At 40.7% G+C, this 20,068-nt stretch overlaps 1 protein-coding gene across 1 annotated transcript in view; it reads left to right on the forward strand.

The window, feature by feature from the left end:
• Positions 1 to 20,068, forward strand: part of VPS8 (VPS8, CORVET complex subunit) — an 89,109-nt gene that overhangs the window by 2,097 nt on the left and 66,944 nt on the right. Inside the window, exons 2-11 of the mRNA XM_019473567.1 lie at positions 1,761 to 1,891; positions 3,594 to 3,687; positions 4,688 to 4,720; positions 6,164 to 6,218; positions 10,580 to 10,585; positions 15,427 to 15,551; positions 17,127 to 17,213; positions 18,667 to 18,734; positions 19,278 to 19,431; positions 19,531 to 19,590. Coding sequence (XP_019329112.1) covers positions 1,761 to 1,891; positions 3,594 to 3,687; positions 4,688 to 4,720; positions 6,164 to 6,218; positions 10,580 to 10,585; positions 15,427 to 15,551; positions 17,127 to 17,213; positions 18,667 to 18,734; positions 19,278 to 19,431; positions 19,531 to 19,590 — 813 coding nt within the window. The remainder of the gene's footprint in view (positions 1 to 1,760; positions 1,892 to 3,593; positions 3,688 to 4,687; positions 4,721 to 6,163; positions 6,219 to 10,579; positions 10,586 to 15,426; positions 15,552 to 17,126; positions 17,214 to 18,666; positions 18,735 to 19,277; positions 19,432 to 19,530; positions 19,591 to 20,068) is intronic.

Below are 20,068 nucleotides of genomic sequence, written 5' to 3' on the forward strand. Positions count from 1 at the left end.
CCCTCCTTTTGTTGCTAATGTATTTATAGAAACATTTTTTATTGTCTTTTATGGCAGTAACCAGATGAAGTTCTAGCTGGTCTTTGGCCCTTCTAATTTTCGCCCTGCATAACCTCACAGCATCCTTGTAGTCCTCCTGAGTGGCCTGCCCCTTCTTCCAAAGGTCATAAACTCTCCTTTTTTTCCTGAGTTCCACCCAAAGCTCTCTGTTCAGCCAGGCTGGTCGTCTTCCCTGCCAGCTCGTCTTTTGGCACATGGGGATGGCCTGCTCCTGCACCTTTAAGATTTCCTTCTTGAAGAATGTCTAGCCTTCGTGGACTCCTTTGCCCTTCAGGACTGCCTCCCAAGGGACTCTGTCAACCTATCTCCTATAACAGGCCAAAGTCTGCCCTTTGGAAGTCCAAGGTAGCAGTTCTGCTGACCACGCTCCTTACTTCTCCAAGAATTGAAAACTCTTATCATTTCATGATCGCTATGCCCAAGATGGCCTCCGACCATCACATCACCCACCAGTCCTTCTGTGTTCGCAACCACCAAATTGGTGGTTGGACTTCCTAGGAAGCCGGTATAAAGGGAAGAGGAGCCTGGGAGAGGTGACAGTTCTTTTAAAAAGCTGTATTAAAGATACAGGTATAAGGTGTCCCAAACAGATATAGTCTAGGAATGAAAGGAATAGTCATCGGTGATTTGCTGCCCAAGTAGAAGGGGATGTTGAGGGGTAGCATACAGGGGTATGTCCTGTTTCTGCTGATGCCTTGAGTGATGAGGGTAGAGAGAACTTACTGAATTTGGGTGACACCAAACTGGCAGGACATGTGGTCACATCCACATCAGAGGAGTATTATCCTGGTAGTCTTAAACTTGAGAGGTAATCTGAAGAAATCATAGTTCAGTGTAGGCAAATATGAAGTTTTACTCCAATGCTATTTATCTCAGTGCATATGGGATGGGAATGACTGGCAAAGCATCTTTTGAAAAGGATTTTAGTGGAGAACAGCCTGACTGAGCCAAAAAGGTATACAGCTGCACTGGAAAACAGAAAGATACTTAATGGGCACAGGACTGCCAGCTGTAAGGCAAATGAGGAGCACCTGTTGTGTTCTCCACACATTCGGCATTAGGTGGGGTATTGTGTTTGCTCTCTCTGGCTCTGTGCTTCAAGAAGAACATGAACTGTACTGAATTTAGAAGACATTGGGGAGAATGGCCATTTAAAAATTACTATAAAAACAGTCCCAGGCTAAGCCTCCGGGTGGGGGGGCGGAGAGGAGATAGATAGATAGATAGATAGATATAGATAGATAGATAGATAGATATGGATCACCAGCAGAAGAGCACAGAAAGAGAAGAGCAAAATCAACCCTCATAGCAGCCGGAGGGACTGCTAGACTCTTAGCCACCACTTGGTGAAGTGCTGGAGTAGATGATAAAAATTCTAGGCCTTCTTGTGGCAATTGGAGACTTTTGAGAACAGCTTAAAGGTCTGTTAAAGTTTTGATGGAGTAGATCATATCTGGGGAAGAACGATTAGTTGAATAACTTTCTCTCCAGCTCACTTCTGTGATTATTGTGAATTCTGGAAACCGGTTCTTCCACAGAATCAGTTTAGTAAAATACTACATAGTTCTGTTTTTAACATATGGGACTATCTTGTTCTTTCCTTGATTTTTCTGCTTAGTTGATGCTGTTTTGCTCATGTTTCAGTTAGGGTGTTGTGCATTTTGAACGTTTAGTAAGCTGTGGTGATTCTCTTCCTTCAGACTGATGATGAAGAAGAGTCTTTCATTTTGGAGGATCCCTTTCTCTTGAACATTGATAACATGGATACACACTCCTATGACACATCTTCTGTAGCAAGCTCTGACAGTGGGGACCGGACACACCTGAAAAGGTAATGCAGGACTGATAGCCTGGGAGGTTAAATGATTTTTGAAGGAGCACTGCTTATATCCATTAAAAACGAATTCTCCTTTTTTGAGTGGGTAGAAGGACAATCCAAAGCTAAGAGCAGTTGAAACTTCCTAAAGCACCTCCTCCCCGAGCTTTGCTGTGAGCACGCAATTTGTCTGTTACATGGGTAGGAACCCTTGATTGCACGTGTGGATTTTGTCTCCTGCTGTTACATCCTAGTGCTGAAGTCCCAGGGGGATGCTGCAGGGACTCTGGTGAAGCTGCTTTTGACAGAACAGTGTTATTCCTGCAGGATCAAGTAGGCAAAGATGGGATTTGTTTTTGCACTGAGGGCTAGCCTGTTTGAGCAATAAATGCATTTTATGGGAGATGGAGTATTTAAATGTCTCTGAATTTTAATGGAATCTTTAAAATACTGAACCATGATGACTTTAAAGAAAATCTTTCAAAGGTGTCTGATGACTTCCAGAGTCTGCAAGCAGCTGGTGGTTATTTTTAAAAGGCAAGTGAACTGCTGTCACTCCTGCAAATGGAATGCTAATCTTGACATCTGAATCAGCCTGGAATGTGATAATTAGCTATAATACTGCTGACTTGTCTCATTAATTACTCAAATGATGGCCTGATCCTACATCCTGAGCCACTCCCATGGCCTTCTTTTGTGCCATAAGAAGTTGTGATTGTTGCATGAGCAATTGCATAGGATATAAACACTCTTAAGTGTGATGGTTTATGGTGGCATATGGTGGTGTACTGACTCACTGTCTTCTTTTTTCAGATAAGATGGTTTGTATTGAGGGAAATGTTACGTGGAGTGGCTTAAACATTTTCCAGTACAGAGTGGGCAGAAAAACCTTGAAAGTGTTATTGTCATCTTTGGGTGAAGCTAGTTGCCATGTGTATGGGTCCTTAGCCATTATATAAGCTATTAACAACATGTTTCTTCAGCCTACACGTGAGCTACTTATTTGTGTACCTCTGGAGAGATAAGAACCAAATGTTTCCGTGTTAGTTTTGGAAATTTGGCTTTCTGGTGGTGTGAGCTTGGCAACAAAATTACAACTTTCCTGGGATTTTCCCCTCTACTGTGTGTGCTACAGTATACCAATGCTCTTTAGAAATAACTGTCCCTCGTACACTAGTTACTTTTTAAAGACATTTTCTCCATAAACAGAAATACTTAAACTTTCATATCAGATCAGCTGTGTTTTAATTGAATGTTATTCTTTAAGTATACATCCAGTTTTCCTAGGCGTCTGTATTCTGCTAATGAACCTTTTCCAATTGTGTTTTTCCTTAGATATTCACCTGTAAAGGCTGAAACTTCCTGACTCACTGAAAGATTAATTAAAGAGCAAAAGTGTTGCTTTCAGACTTTATTAATAAATTCTCAGGTTTGCAGATATGTGCTTGAAACTGACAATTTGTTTGAAGAACTTTTTTTTTTTTTCCTGGGAGATGAGTTAAAAACAAATTTTATGCAGGCACAGTGGTGCATAGCAGGCTTTGCTAATAATCTCATGTCTGTTTCATTCTGTGCATGTAGGCCCCAAGAATAAGAATGGAAACTGCATGAGTTATGAGTGCATGCAGAATTTACCTGCTGGTTTAGCTGTGGGTTAGGCAAAGTTCCAAACTTTTATTCTGCTGTAATGCATTTGGTTTATTTCTTATTTCCTTAGGAAGAAAAAACTCCCAGATTCTCACTCACTCCATGGATCAGTTATACGGCTCTCGCTTCTGAAAGGAATTTCTGCCCAAATAGTATCTGCAGCAGTAAGTGTCTTTTTCTCTTGGTCACATCCATTAAGAAAAATTTGAACTTCTGGCATGGAGGAGGGTGTGTGTGATCTCCTCCCTCCCCCTACCATTAGGTCTGGATAATACTAACATGTTTGGTACATGAACTACTAACTAGTAATCCCTAGCCAGTAGTGAGTCAGGTATTACTGACTTATTGCAGCAGCAATATGGTAGGTCCTCTTTAACACTGATTTGTGTTGCTAGATGTCATTAAACCTGGTGAGAAATGTTAATATAAAATGATAGTAGTGCTATTGTTCTGCTTGCTTGAAGATGCTGGAAACAGGTTTGCTTAATGCCTGCAGTGGGCACAGAACACATTCATTGTTCTGAGCTGAACGAGGAGCAGGTTTGCATGTTCCTGCGCCTGTGACACTGCCCTTCAGGCATGGGTGGAATAGAGCTGGTCTATAGCTCGTACTGCCGGGGAAAACTGACTGTCCAAGATCAGAGCTAAGGTAGTGATTTATAAAGTGTATGATTTCTGAAGCGTGCAAGGTAGGCTTGTTAGAATACAGGTGACTCATCTGTGAGTGTTTTGTGATGGCTGTGTGAGCAGGGTCTCAATGTTACTTGCTGTTACTTGCGTTGATGGAGGTGTGGGTGAGCCACCTGAATGGGAAGCTAATAATGTGTGCTTGAGAGGGGAGAGGGAAGTAGTTTTACAGTCGATATCTATGCCGTGTACACAGAGAATACTGAAAACTGTTATTAAGATTAGACTGTTTTGAGAAGAACACAGTAACTTTCGGATGGAATTACAGGATATTCTGCTTTCTCTCCATTTCTGTGCACTTTCTCATCCCTTCTGGGTATTTCTAGCCAGTGGTTCCCTCAGCACTGTGTGCCCTGGTGGGACTATTAAAATGCAACTTGTGTTAATTTTTCTGCATGTTGTACTTCTAATTATTAGACACATGCATGGAGCTGGGAGTTCTGTCTCTCTTACTCATGACTTGTCCTGTTTTTCTAGGACAAAGTGGATGCTGGTTTGCCCACTGCAATTGTAAGTACTCTAACAATTTTCAGGTACTGCATAGTTAGTTTTCATGCAAGTTTGTTAAAGCAGTAGTTTAAGACAGCTGATAAATGCATCTTCCTTCTTACCCTTACTAAGAATTTTCAAATATGAGGGGTGGGAGAAGCAGCATGAAACATCTGGTTCCTGGAGGCAGAGTTCAACCTTTCTTAACTGCCCAGCTGTTCCTCTGCTGATCAAGCCCCACGCTCTCCCCTTTTTCATGCCATCACCAGGGCTTGTTAGTTGAACACCTAACCTTTCCCCATAAGGTAAGTGTTCATCTGTTGAACTCAATTTCCCTAGCTATTTCTTCTTTGCCAGTTATTGCTTTGACTCCTAACAATTTTTTGAAGAAACTTAAACTGAAGTGCTCATAAAGTGATGGGTTCAAAATCTCTACGGCTCTGATGTAACTGAAATATGACCTTAAAATATAAAATTTCACTAAAAGCCCGTCTGAAAGATACTCCTGCAATTTGCATTAACTTCTTGAAGTCAAGCATGCTAATTAAAATACATCAGAAGTGAAGCTGTCTATAGTTAAAGGAGAAGGGAAACGTTTTAAGGAGGTGAAATACAGCAAGTATTTGTTCTGCCCTTGTGAAATGAGTTTTAATGTTTTACAAAGAAATTAAAGATGTGCTTGGTTGCTTTGACTGTAGTAGCAGCAATCCATAAGAAATTATGCTTTTTGTTTAAAAAAGAAAAAGGAAGAAAACCATAGTCACATCTAAGGCAAAAGGTTGCACAGCAAAATTGGAAGCACACTGTGACTGATATGCACATAGGATAAAAACCTGTACTTACACACTCCAGACATTAAAGCACTTATTTTTTTTTAATGACTTATACTTGCTAAGAAATAAAAAGTAGAACAACATTAATATATCTACAGCATTATATGATTTCTATTAAGTTTTATTTAATTGGGTGCAGGTTTGCAAGTGTGATAGAATCTTGGAGCTGTGTTTAATTCCCCATGGAAGGAAGTTGGAATCTCTGTGGACTGTCTCTTCAGGGGACCAGCGCTGCCCAGGGTTGTAGAAGAGTTCAGATGTGGATGTAGCAGCTGAGTGAGAAAAACCCTCTGAGTATTTATACTCAGCTACCACACCAAAAGAATGAGGCTGACTTTACAGAGAAGAAATTTCACTGTGGGTACCACTCTGAGCATTTGAATTTCAAACAGCAGAGGAAAAGGCAGCCCTCTGAACTTGAGAAGATCTGTGTGATGGTTGTTCAGGTGTAATACTTCTCTAGCTTTCACGTAGGAATTGCTTGTCACTTACAAATCAGAAAATGGTTATATCTATAACCTTCTAAATCTTCCCCTTTTGGCAAACTTTGCATGAGCGTAGTGAGAGTTTAAGTGGTGGATTTGTGACTGACATTTCTTCTACTTTCAATCTTTCTGCATGACTATTTCAGGCAGCATCAAATCTGATAGCAGTGGGGACTTCCCATGGGTTAGCACTGATATTTGGTAAGTTAAAAATAAAGTTTTTGAGTTTTTTGCGTTTTAATGATCTTAAAAAAACCCCCAAACAAACAGAAGCAAAAAAACCCAGCCTGAATTAGAACTGCAGGGTGGATTTCTTCTAATATGTTCTGTTTGTGATAAATGTGATTTTCTTTCAGTAAAGAAATAAAGAACAAATAATATTTTAGTTGTCCTTATTCACATATTTCTTCTGCTTTGTTGGAGATTGGCACATTGATATGGAGAAATTTAGCTCCGTGGCAATTGTCTAAAGAGCCTTTTCTATGTTTAAATATAAATTGCTCTGTTTTCATGTGGAAGAAACCAGAACCAGTATACAACCATCATCTCATGCAGTATTAATATTCTTCTCCCCTATGCCATAACAGCTGCCAGCATTAGGGAAATTAAAATGTGCTTCTTAGGAAGTGGAACTTCTGACCCATGGCTACCTGCAGGCTTGCATCATAGGTTTCTCCTTCCCTGACCTTCCCCTGCACCAGTTACCTCTGCGTCCCTTCATTCTGATATTCTTTCATTCCTCTTATCAGCAAAGTTTCTTAAAAAAGTTTCTGAGCTTGTGCCTCTGTTTATCCAGCTCACCAGCTGGGCAAGAACAGCTCTTGAATTGCTCCCATACACAGGGAGTTTTTGCGCCTTTGCTCTATGCAGCACCAAATTCTTAACAATTTTAGAAATTTCATTATCTTCTCTACTTTTCTTTCAAAGTTGGCTGAAATTATTCAAGAGACCAAAAGTTACAGGGGGCAGGATACAACAGAAGGATGGGAAGGACTGTGACAGTGTAAGACTCACCTTCCTGGGTATTTAGACATTAAACTATTTGATGCCATTTGCTTAATCCAGTATTGAAACAATTACAGGATGTGCTTAATCTGAATATAAATAACTTCTTATCTGCTACAGTCAACAGATGATCTTACTGAGTTTTTTAGTGGTAGATCTTTGTGTTTTTTCTAAAATTTGTCTAGTATGTGGAGATCTCCAATATCATCACTATGGAACACATTTTTACTCTGATTTTCTTGTTGCTCTCTCTATATGCAGACACTATGAAGTCAGTAAGCTTTTAAACAAGAAGTTGTTCTCTGCAAGTATCATAATAGAGAGAGATTATTTTTAGCATTTTACACTCCAGAAGGGGCTCTAGGACTCTATATAAAGCATGCAAAAAGGAAGGGTCGTTCTTACCTTTGTTGTGATTATGTCTGCATCAAGTCCTGTTTAAGAGGATGCCTGAATGTCCAAGATGCTTAGTATGCTATGGTATTTTAATTGATTGTATTTTGTAAGATTTGTTTGGGGTTTTTGTTTTGCTCAATGCAAGTGTGTTTAAGCAAAGTTTTCCTTGTTACACTGTTGATTACTTTGGACCAACATGTTTACTGCTGTTTTGGCCATGATCTTTGCAAGGCCCTGTAGTTTGTAGTTATTCAGTTAATTGTGTGACCTTTAGGAAACTTGGCACAATGCCAGCTTTCCACTAATTGGCTTTTATTAAAATAAATGTCACTGCTTTGAAGAACTTCTCTGCATACTTGCAACAGGGCCTTTAAAGCTTTCTGATCTGTTGAAACATACAAAGTTATGGTTTATACAGCCAGATGGTTTATATGTACTGGACTGTATTATCACAAGTGCATTCAGCAGGTTGAGGAAAATTATTACTCCTCTCTATTCTGCACTTGTGAGATCGCATCTGAAGTACTGTGTCCCATTTTGGGCTGCTCAGTACAAGAAAGACATCGATGTACTGCAGTGAGCCCAGTGGGGCAGGGGTCACCAAGATGATTACAGGGCTGAAATACATGATGCATGAGGAGAGGCTGAAAGAATTGGGTTTCTTCTGCGTGGAGAGAAGGTGGCTAAGGGGACATCATGTTGCTATCTTTTACTACCTAATGGAAAGGTATAGAGAAGAGAGACTCAGATGCTTCTCAAAGGTCCATGGTGTTAGGTAAGAGGCAGTGGACCCAAGTTGCAACATGGGAAGCTCTGATTAAATTTTTCACCATGAGGGTGCTGAAGCATTAGATAAGAGTTGAGAGAGGTTGTGGAATCTCCTTCCTTGGGGATATTCAAAACTCAGCGAGGCCCTGAGCAAGCTGATCTTGTTGACTTGCTTGGAGCAGCAGGACTGGGCCAGAGACCTCCACAGCTCCCTTGCAACCAAAGTTATTCTGTGAGTCTATGCTGTAATTTAAAGGTCGTGAGGAATGAAAGTGTGTCATACAGCTTTGTTTCAGATATGGGCACAAATGCTTCCTGGACTCTTCTGTTATCTGCTAAATTCTTTTAGTTCTGTAACTAAAACTTGGGCATTGACCCCAGTGCTCTCAGATCTATCTGCAAAGAGAGAAATCCTCGCAGGATATGGCTGCATAAGGCCTTCTTGTGTGCAAAGAGAGAAGATTAGTGTTCTGGCTTGGTTTTATTCTGTAATTTAAACCAGCAGTTTATGTCTGTAGACCTATCAATTTCTGTACTTTTTTTATGAAAACATTTTTCTACTAGATGTGTTACTTAGGATGAGATTTACTCCCTGAAGTTTTGTAAGCTGCATGGTTTATACTGTACAATGGAAACATCACCTTTTTTTGCCTGCAAAAATGTAGGTCCGTTTTCTGGGTGAGTGTTGCTGATGTTCAAATTTCTCTGAATGGTTTTATTTCACTAGCAAATTTTTTAACCCTTTATTTTTTCTTCCATATATTTGACTTTATGTAGCTATTTTGTTTGTCTCTTCTTGTAAGTCCACCTGTACCTCTTGACTTGTCTGCTTTGTCCTTTTTAAGGAAGACTTGGGTAGCTTTCATTCTGCTTTTTTGAATGCTTCTGTTGGCTCTTGAAAAATTATTACAAGACAATTCTCAGATTGAGCATCTAATCTTTGAAAAACAATATTTTTCTTGTGGATTAGAGTTGGATTAGATGCCAACTCTTTGACATCCTGTAAGTGTTGCAGAAATGTTGGTAGGAAGGGATGTCTGGAGGCCTGTAGTCACCCCCTCTTTGGTGCAGGACTGTCACCAATAACTGGGTCAGGGCAGCCCTGGCTTTGTCTAGCCAAGTCTTGAAAAACTCTTACGGATGGAAAATAGTGCCCAACAGGCAAACATGCATGCACACACTCTCTGGTAACCTGCTCCAGGGCCACAGAATCTTGCAGGGGGAAAAAAAAATCCTAACAACCCATCTAAACCTCTCAGTCTGCCATTTCTGGTATTCGCCGTTTGTTACATGGTCTGACGTTAGTGGGAAGAGTTTGGTGCTCTCATTTTTAACCTATCTTTCAGGTAGTTTATCTTCTATTTGATACTTTGTTACCACAGTTAAATGATAGTTTTTTAACGATGATATCATTAAAAATGATAGTTTTTTGTGCCTTAGGAATATGACCCTTAGCTTGTTTCTAGTGCTGGGTTCACTTGGGGGATTTTTTTCTTTTTAATATCAATGAGGGCCATCCTTTTGCCAAATTCTTTCTGAAACTTGTTTGGAGTTGTGAGCATTGTGCAAATGAACAGTTATGCTCTGTGCCGTGACTTTTCTTGAGGATTGCTAGCTGGAGTGGAGAAGTGCTCTCCCAGCAAGCCTATAACCATAAACAAATAATCTTTAGAGATTTAGTTTCTTCATCTTTCTAGAAGAGCTAAGAGGTTTTTACACTACTGAAAAACTAGCCCTTAAACAGAACTCACTGAAATGTATTATTTTTCATGGAGACTTTATGTTCTGGGCAGAAAATTTCTATATAACTAAACTTTGTTTTGATTAGCGTTGAACCATTTGTTTTCTCTGTTGACTGTAAAACTTATGGTTAGTGTCTTGAGTCTTTGTTGAGGTGTGGGGGTAGCATGATATCTTGAGAGAACAGGTAGTGTAAGTACCTAAAGACAGCATTAAAACTAGATTTTGGGCACCGTTGTCCTTGGTTGTTTTTTGAAGTTAATGGGGAGTTGATTGGCTGGCTGGTGGTAACTGTTGAAAATGGTTTTATCAGTTATGTCACTGTGAACTTCCAGTTTTATTTCCTCTCAGATTTTTTTTTTGGTCTTCAATACAATGAAGTCCAAATTTATAAACTTCTTTTTCTTCAGTGATTCCATACGCTTTTTAAACTGCTTGGTTTTAAAACACTAGCTATCACAGCATCCTCTCAGTTACTTGAATAAATCAAAAGGGGAAATGTTAACAAAAGGAAACACTATCAGCAAAATCGGAAGGTTCTCTCTGTCTTTGAAGATTATCACATATGCTGTTCGTTACTTCACTCCTTTCTTTTTATATTGATTTCTGGCATTTTCTTTCTTCTTTTGGCCCTTTCTGTGTGGACTGAAAAGGAAAAGGTACAGTAACACAGCACTGTGCACGTACCCTGCATGAACAACTCCTGTCTTGCCCAGTTTGCATGTTGTCTGTGCCAGAATTTAAGATGCCAGATAAGCAGCAAGTAAGGCAGTGCAGTAACCAGTCAGTGGATAATACTGCTGGCCAGTCTGGGAATTGGTTATTGAATGCATGTGCATTGCACACTTCCAAATTCTCCAGGCAAGAACAGCAGAGGAACAGGTAAATGTGCTATATATAATGTTTTAGGGCTGCAGGTCCATAGCTGTTTGTAAAGGCATTATTTCGGGGCAGGACGAAGGCTCTTCCATGAGATCACCATCCATCTATTTCTGCCTGAGAGCTGTCAAGTGAGGTAGGAACCCAATTCAAAGAGCCACAAGCCAGAAACTCTGTGAAACCCATGCAAGCAGACAGCAACTTCTGAAAGCCCTGCTCATGCACCGGTTATGCAGCTGAGGAGGGAGCATTGGGATCCTGATGTGGTAGCCACAGGTGGTCTGACTTAACCCCTGCTCTGAGTGATCATTTTACTAGCTTAAGCTGAGGGCAGGGGGTGGGGAGGGGGGTTCAGCATGCTCTGGTTTAGGGGACAGCTGTTGTGTTATTGGGGGAGATGGTGTCTGCAGCCTGCCCCATTAACTCACCATCTATTTGTCCCCCTGATTCCCAGGCCCAAGAGGGATATACCTCCTGGGAGAGCATTTATTGGTATTGTGCCTAATAAAGGTGGGAGGAAAGGACCTATTCGTAACATTTGTAGTAAGTGAGTAATTCTGCAGGAAATAAAGCAGGCCTTTCAAACTCAGGAAAGTCATGGCTTAAGGAAAAGATCTTGATGAAAACCTGGTGATCTGGGAAGTAATAACTTCTGGAGCGCTATGCTTATTCCTTTGGTCTGGAAAGTGACTTATTTCATATTCACAAACTTGTTTTTATTCTTTACTTGTAGAGCTGTATCAAAGTGCCATCTCGTTTTGACTTCAGACTTTGAGAGCAACACAAATAGTTACTGCCAGAAATTTTTCAGATGAAGAATTGCTTTATGTAAATTGCAAAATTAAAAACATTTTTTTGACAATTGATAGCCACCTTTGTTTCAAGCATTTGGAAAAAGCTTTTTATGCTTAATCCTAAATGTGCCTTAATTCAAAGCTGATAATATTAGTGTGGAAAATCATCAGCTCAGCTTTTATAACCTTTTGCTTTTATCCATTTTTATTACTCTACCAGTTGATTAGCAGGAGCTCATTGATTCAGGCATCTTGCTTTGCTTTGGAAGCAATTTCATCCATCTTATTCATAGTTTTTTTTAAAAAATCTTATCTAATGGCTCCTCCTTGTGTGTCATCTTTTGACTGGCTGGAAACAAGAACAAGTACTGGCATGGGTTTCTCTGGGGTTAGCTTTCCAAGTGATCATTTCTCAACTCTGAAAATGCATCTCTGGCAAACAATGGGCACTTCCTTCTTAGGAAGGAATAACTTGAGTCATACAAAGCATTTTATTTGGGGGTGGAGTGGGGGTCTTGTTTATTTTGAATTGACATTATGGGTGAGGGAGGAAGAAAATGGATTTGAAAGTTCATGTGGGTATACATATAAAGATGTAAAGCTGGATTGAAAGTAGTAGTGATTCTGAAGCTGCTGCCCTTTTCAGAGAAAGCTGTGAAAGATTCTCCTTTTTCATGCCTTACAGGAAACAGGTTATTGATTGGCTTACTGACAGGTTTAAGCTGAAGTGGAAGGAACAGAATACAATTCGCCTTTAATAGCAAGAGCTGCAGTATTCATCTTATTTTTAAACATATTTCTATGGCTAGCAGATGGTCTTCTTGTAAATGAACTGTATTTCCAGACCTCTGTAACAGGAATTACTTCTTTGGGACTTGAAGGACACCATTTGGAGAATACCTCTCTGGGGAACTTGTTTTCCAGCTGTAGCTCTGTGTTCTCTGAGCTTCCATGGAACTCTTCCATGATTTTTCTTCTTTTTCTTTGACCTGTTCTCTCTGATCTATGCCATGTACACCCTTGTCACAGTGATGTCAAGGTGTTTTCTAGTAGCATGGCAAAGGATGATTTTTATTTCCATCACATGACTTCTGCTTTCATCTTATCCTAGTAAGGAGAGTTGTGTGCAGAGCAATGGCCTTAGTTTTGAAGCGTTTCCACTGCCTTGTGCTTGGTAATAGAGGTGGTGGCTGAAACACCCTGCCTGGCCCCTGCAGCAGAAGGTGCTGTGGTTTGCTGTGGCTCCGTGGCATCAGACTGACCTTCAGGAAGGCTCTGCGTTGTGCTTGAGTGGCAGATGCAATGAATTGCATGTTGCTTTTCTAATTTCTCACTATAGTGATGCTGAAGTAGTTTTGGCTCCATGTTCCTCTTATGTATTGAATGATGGCAGCCATCCACAGTATAGTCACTTGAATTGTATACATCCTTTGTTTAGTTAAACATGAATGTCAAGGCTTATAAAATTTAGTTATCTATTTAAACAGTAACTTGTGTGACTGTCAGAGCTTTCAGAGCTGCTTCTGTACATGTAGGTTCAGCCAGTTTGAACCCTCGCATTCTCCTTGGCTTTCAGAGGATTTTATCTTGAATGATGTCACATGCCTTTGGAAAGCTAATGAAAAGTAGTGTTTTACACAGTTTTGGATTATTTAACTGTGAAAAATAATCTTCATCTACTTGTAGTTTAACTGAACATCTCTTACAGTAGAAGGAGTATCTTTATGAAATGTTTTTAAGTGTAAACAAGCAAATGTCAGTTCTCATTTGAAAATGCAACTCCCTTGTTCTGTGTTTGACATGAGCCAGACTGTAGAGGAAGAAAGGGGAGATGCCTCCTTCTTCATGCAGCATCAGGTGTTGTGCTGGCAGGCACAGCAGAGTTAGAAGTACATGAAGGAACAGGTAGCCTTTTCCAGAACTGCCTGGGCTGCTTGTCGCCTGATGAAGAGGTGATGATTTTCATTGATGTGGTCAACCGAAGGCACCTTTCTCTTTTCCTCCCACAGATCTCAAGAGCAGAGCTCTTCAACATTCACAAGAATCCTGATGTCTCTGAGCACCCATAACATATGGTGTCCTCTTGACCACTACTGTTGTCATGTTTTAGATCAAAACTGGCAGTTCTTTATAATACCTGAACCTTCCTTGTGCATTTGCAAGACAGAGCATAGCCCTTCTGTCTCTCCCAGGCCCTGTCTCATTTGGTGTGCACAACAAGTGGTGTTTGTAACACCCTCTTGATCCCTACCTCTCTGCTACCACTATCCAGATTTCGCAGGAAAAGGAATTTTTTACTTTCTTTTGGGCCACTACAGCAGATGAGTTTATTGAGGTAGATGCAGGAAAACAAGGAGTAGAGTGGAAAAAGTATTTGAACTTGGCCCTAGCCTCTTTCTTCTCACCCTAAACAGTGCTTTAGAGTAATCCATGAGTTCAGGTACTCTTCTTGCTGGTGTTTATTTTGGTCTCCCACTAATGCCTCTTCATACTGGTAGAATTTGAAAGGTGACCCCCACTGTGTTTGTGCTCAGCCATCAGTCTGTCTGTGCAGACTGATGAATACATTACTTCGTATTGGGGAAGAAATGAGAGATATGTCCATGCCCTGTTTCACATATAGCAGCACATCACTAGCGGTGCTGCAACTTGGAGTAATGTGTCCCGTGCCTTGGGCAGTTCGTCCAGGGGGTTTCTGGTGCTCAGCTGCTGTCTGTTCCCCTGGATCCTGTCCTTTCCCTTCCTTGCTCAAGGTGAAATCCCACACACAGTGTTATTGTGGTGTTTCTGATGTATTTCAAATCTCTAGTCTTCAATTCAACAGTCCTCACAAAGCATCTTTTCTTTCTCCCCCATTCAAAAGCAGGACAAAAACAAAGAGAGGTAGAAAAAGCAGATCCAGAACATTTGTTTTCTTAGCTTTTAAGAGCAATGCACCGAAGACAGGCAGAGGGTTCATAACACGTTCATAACATATTCATAACACGTTCATAACGTTCATAACATATCATTCATAACACGTGAAGTGCAACATCTTATAAAGCAATTTTTAGTCTCTCATGGTGGAAGCATAAAAGAACTCAGCACAGAGGTGCCTGTTGTTTGTTGTCTGCAGGGGGCAGACAGGGCATGGCCATGCAGCAGTCCAGTCCCCTGGGAGGCTGTGCAGGCATTAGCATCGCCTTTGCTGTAGCCTGTGTCTTAGGAAAGGAAGTTCTGTCACAGTGTGGTGATCATTACTGTTTCCTTATAAAGTAAGAGGTATGTGCACTAGAACTCATCGAGCATTTTAACTGTGTAGCCTGGGGACACAAGTTCATTTTCCCTCCAGCTTCTGGCCTTTATCAACAAAACTGAGGAATAAAAGCTACGTAAAATTACACTTACCAAAAGCTGTGTTGGGGATTTGTAATTGATGTTCAAATCGGCATGCAGAAGTATAAGGCTCAGAAGATAGAATTAGTTTTCTGTCATCTTCCTTGCTACAACTTAAGCACCATTGCAGAATAGTAAAAGGAAAGCTAGATATTGCTTTGATTTTTCTAGTCGTTTGTTCTTCAGTTTGTAATACCTCTGCATTTCCATATTCCCTGTGCCTGTTTTGTACTTTTTAAAATAATTTTTGTATTTCCCTGCAAGACAGTGTCCCACTATCTCTGTACTAACATGTACTCTCATCTTGTAAACTCTTTTTTAAGAACTTAACTGTAAGCCTGTGAATCATTAATGTACCCCAAGTGAATTGTATATGTAAATAATTGCATGATGTTAATTTTAAGCATTGCTCTTTCTTTCTCTTTAATTTCTTACCAATTGTTCTGCTCTAGATCAAAACCAGGCTCTTCGGCTGTGTCTGGGCAGCACTGCTGTTGGGGCCCAGTATGGGGCTATCTCTGCTCTCAGTATCAACAATGACTGTTCAAGGCTCCTGTGTGGCTTTGCGAAAGGACAGGTAATTCCCACAGGATGAGATGGTCCAGTACTCTGTCCTTCTGCAGACTGTTACTGAGAGACTATCCAGGGGTGACAATAGCTCCAAGCCAAGCACACTCAATATGTAGCTGTTTGTTCATTGTTTTTGTGCTGAGAAGCAGTATGCGTGGCTTGATCTGCCCAGAGCTTTTTTGGCCAGCCAATTTCTGCATCCAGTGAGCTAACTCAGACAGATTGTTTGGGGTAGGTGTCTGTGGAAGAAATGGGTAATGCAGAATATAGTGAAGGATTCAATTAATCATGGCTCATTGTGACATCCTGCTCCTGATAAACTGAAATGTGCAATGGCGCACCAGGACAGCCAGCTTAGTCTTTCTAGGTCACTTTGTGAGATCTATGCTTTGTAGTTAAAGTTAGTTTTTACTGTGGTGATGACTTGAAATTCTTGAAACTCATATCTAGCCCCAAAGTTCATTTTCACTAATACCTTACTTCTGTTGTATGACGGAAGCAGCGTAGCTTTTGAATGCAGGGCAAAAAGGGTTTGAGTCTGCTGGTATAGTTTTATGTCCTTCTCTGAACCTAAAGAGAGAAAGCAATTCCTGAAGAAAAGTTATAAGACTAAAACTAAACCAAAATGGATAGAAGTTAACTTGGTAAAATTTAGAGGTCCATGGAATACAAAGAAGGCTGCTTTGTTTTTCTTTGTAGTTTCATTTTCCTTTGCTTCTTTGGCTTTCACCTTCATTCTAGATGAAACGTACTCCAGTGCCTATGATAGGGCTAAATGACAGACTGCTCCAGACCATGTGGAAATACAGATTTGATCCATGCAGAGCAGCGGCCAGTTTTAAATGATACTCATAAAATATTTTGGAGCAGCAGTTCTGAAACATCTGGTCTACCAAGCTTTGATAGATGATTTATGGAACCATATAAAATAGTATTTCCAATAAAAAGTTTAATTCAAATTGTAATCTCAGCTCTTCTGGGCTAAATGTTCCTCAGTTATGCAGTAAGTAGTTTGGGACTTCCTGCATCTTAGTTGAGAAATTGCCTGAATTTAATATCCAAGTGCAAGCCAAGCTGTATGCTCCTACCTGACCTGTCATGCTGAGCAAACGCAGGAGGAGAGGAATGACAAGGTTCATGGTAGCCATGGAGATGCTTGAGTTTTGCTAATGCGTGTTAGCAGGGATTATTCAACTGTTCACTGATTCTGTGCAAGAGAAATGCGTTGAACCACTTTGAACAGTGTTGTGTGGTAGCAAAGTTATCTTACATTCTTTAATTGTGTTATCAGGCAGATAGCTGTGAGGTGAGTGAGTTCAGGCAGATGGTGAGAGCTTGCCAAAAGGACATGATTCAGACTTGTGAAGATAACTCTAATGTTGTCAACGAGAGTATAAGCAGATAAGTAAATGGCTTGTAAAAATAGGGTAGGAACAGATTTCAGATCACTTTTCTTTGATATGAAGACCCAACTAAGCCAGGATGATATTGGGAATATAGAAATTTATTGATGTACTAATGCACAAGGTGATGGAGAGAACCCCTTGGCAGTAAACGTGTACTGAGAACAATCTGCTTGCAGATCACAATGTGGGATCTGGCCAGTGGGAAGCTGCTACGATCAATAACAGATGCCCACCCACCAGGAACAGCCATTTTGCACATCAAGGTAACAAACACTGCATGTACTCCTTGTATACTACTTTTTTTTTTTCTTTAAAACACACTTGTGTTCAGTTAGATGTGTTGCCTTTCCTTGTGTAGTACTTTTAGATTTACAGATGAGAGCAGCTACCTAGGAGCTATATGGTGATACTATACAAAGGTGAGAAAAATGAGCAGAAATTCTATTTAAAAAAGAAACGGAGTATTTTGAGAGCTGAAATAATAGTATCGGCTGTGAGTTGTACTATAACAAACAACAGTTGTTGTCTGTTATAACTCCTCTCTCTGATGCCAAAATCTATGACAAATTAGTTGCTAGAATACATTTCTCTAAAATTTGCAGTGGTTTGAACCAGATACATGACTTACCATCTTTAAACTTAAAAGAGTCTGAAGTGTAGAAAGTAGCTTCTGTCAGCAGTTTTTCAAAAAACTTGTTGGGAATGTTTGGGTTGAAAGAGAAATCATCTGTGGATTCTTGTTCAACATAGTGTTGTCTCACACAGAAACTCATATCTGATTTTGAGCATGGCTTTGTTTTATGTGGACCTCTCCTACCAGAGCATAATGCTCCTTGGCAGCCTGGTCAGAGCAGTGACTTTGATGCATCACCCAAACTCCTCTCTCTCTTCTACTTTCCTGGAACTTGCTGAGACATCCCAGACCCATACGGTGTCACATGTGGAACTAGTGTAGTGGGTCTGGTGGGGCATGTTGCTCAAGGACAGGTTCTCATGTACTGGTTGGTCTGACCTGGCTAACCAAATATATTTTGTGGGCATGAAGGTGCCCCCTTACTACTGCATCTTCCACGCTTCCATCTCTGCCATCTTTGCCCTGTGCATAAAGATGAACATTCCCCTGTGCCAAGTCCTCTGCTCCTAGTGGCCCCCTTCTCTAGCTCATGACCTGATGGCAGCACCAGCATTGAAGAGTACTCAGACACTGCTATACAGCCCAGATGCTTGTGCTGTTAGATGCTGGGTTGCAAAGTCCTCCAGAAGGGTGCCTCAGCTGTGGCTGTGACCCTTTCTTATTTTGATTATTTGGTATCATTAGTAGTTCTGGATGTTTCTGATTTTGGTCTGTTTGTGACTGCAGCCCGTTCACCGGCTCTGGCACGAACTCATGGGCTTGAGGCTGTGAGCTGTTCTAGTGGTAATACAGGTTTTGGTATGCTGTAGTTCTGAGCTGCAATAGAAAGTAATGGGACTTTGGTAACAAAGTCTAGCAATAGGGCTTGCTGGAGGGGTGAAGATGAAACACAAAACCTTGCTTTTCTTACACGTCATAAAAAAGCCAGTAATTGTCTCAGTGCTGTATGTTAAAGGTGTCTTTCTGGTAGGTACAATGCTTGTACTTTTGTGCGCTGTTAATAATGCCATAGCATACATTTTTCTATCAATTTTTTTGTAGTTTATTTCTTAGTGCCGCTTTTAATCTAATTATCTGCTCAGTTTACAGATGACCCGACGCTTGCAATTTGCAATGACAGCGGAGGCTCCGTATTCGAACTGTCATTTAAGTAAGACAATAACTCTAAGTACTCATAGAAAGTAGAAGAAACTAATGCTGGGACATAGTTTCTAAAACCTAAGCAAAAAACCCCATTGGAACCAATAAAGCTACTTTCTGAATGTTGAAGGTGTAATTTAGGGCTGCAGTATAATTTCACAGCTGAAGCAAGATGCTATCTGGCAGTGTAATAGTCAAAGAACAGCCTAAGTTATTAAGGTATCAACATGTTGTCCAGAATCTTGGCATTCCTTGTGGGCTCTTGGTAGTTGTCATAAAAGTGCTGCCTCTCGGTTTTCCTTGTTTCATTAGTGAGAGCTGCCCTGCAGTAACTGCTCGTTTTCTTCTTGGCCTCTTCAAGAGGAGGAGGGACAAGGAGGAAGGATTGACAGTCTAGGGACTGTCCAGGAATTTCCAAAACTTTACTGTTAAATAAGATCTTAAGGAATTCTTGTCTGTATCTGAGCAGTTGTATGGGACTGCTTCCAGTGACACACTAAAAGTGATCCCTGGAGCTGTAGTTGGCCACCAAGCTGATTTATCTTCTTTGCAGGAGGGTTATGGGAGTGAGAACATGTGAATCTCGATGTCTCTTCAGTGGCTCAAAGGGGGAAGTTTGCTGTATTGAACCGTTACATGCAAAGGTTGAGCTGAGAGACCATCCTATCACCCAGTATTCACTGCTGGCCATGGCCTCCCTAACAAAGGTAACTTGCTGCTTGCAGAAGGCTTTGTGTGAGAAATCACAAAGGAGTTTTCTGGTATATACTCAAACATTTTATTTCGCCTTTTTGTTTTTCTTGAAGATACTGGTTATTGGCCTGAAGCCATCTCTGAAAGTGTGGATGACCTTTCCCTATGGTCGTGTGAGTAATGAAGCCAAACAGTTGCTTTTTTGGATTATGGGTACAAACAGTTCCTAGAGTGAAGGGCATGAGATTAGGACCAGGTGTTTGGTATCGCTACTTTATCAGCATGCAGTAAACTCTGCATTATGGAATTGCAGTGATAATCTGTTGCTCTGATGTGTGCAGACTGTGGGCAGAGAGGAGGTGAAAAGGCTGCTTTCAGCTGTACCTATGTGAAGATGCTGAATTTCTCCAATAAGTAGGAAGGGAGGAACTCAGGAGCCCCTCAGCTTCTTGTCTTCCCTGCTGCAGCCTGGACGCAGCCACAGATGGGTCGTTGACCTGATTATGGTTACAATCACCTTGGACTGGGGCCATTGCTTTACATAAGAACCATACAATAGAACCCTTAGTTGTAGGGACAGAAACAAAGTGGAATTAGAGCACTAAACAGTCTTCTAAACTCTTGATTATTCGTTTTCGCTAGTTGCTGGTA

Source organism: Aptenodytes forsteri, unplaced genomic scaffold (genome assembly GCF_000699145.1).
Source record: "Aptenodytes forsteri isolate BGI_AS27 unplaced genomic scaffold, ASM69914v1 Scaffold679, whole genome shotgun sequence".
NCBI lineage: Eukaryota > Metazoa > Chordata > Aves > Sphenisciformes > Spheniscidae > Aptenodytes > Aptenodytes forsteri.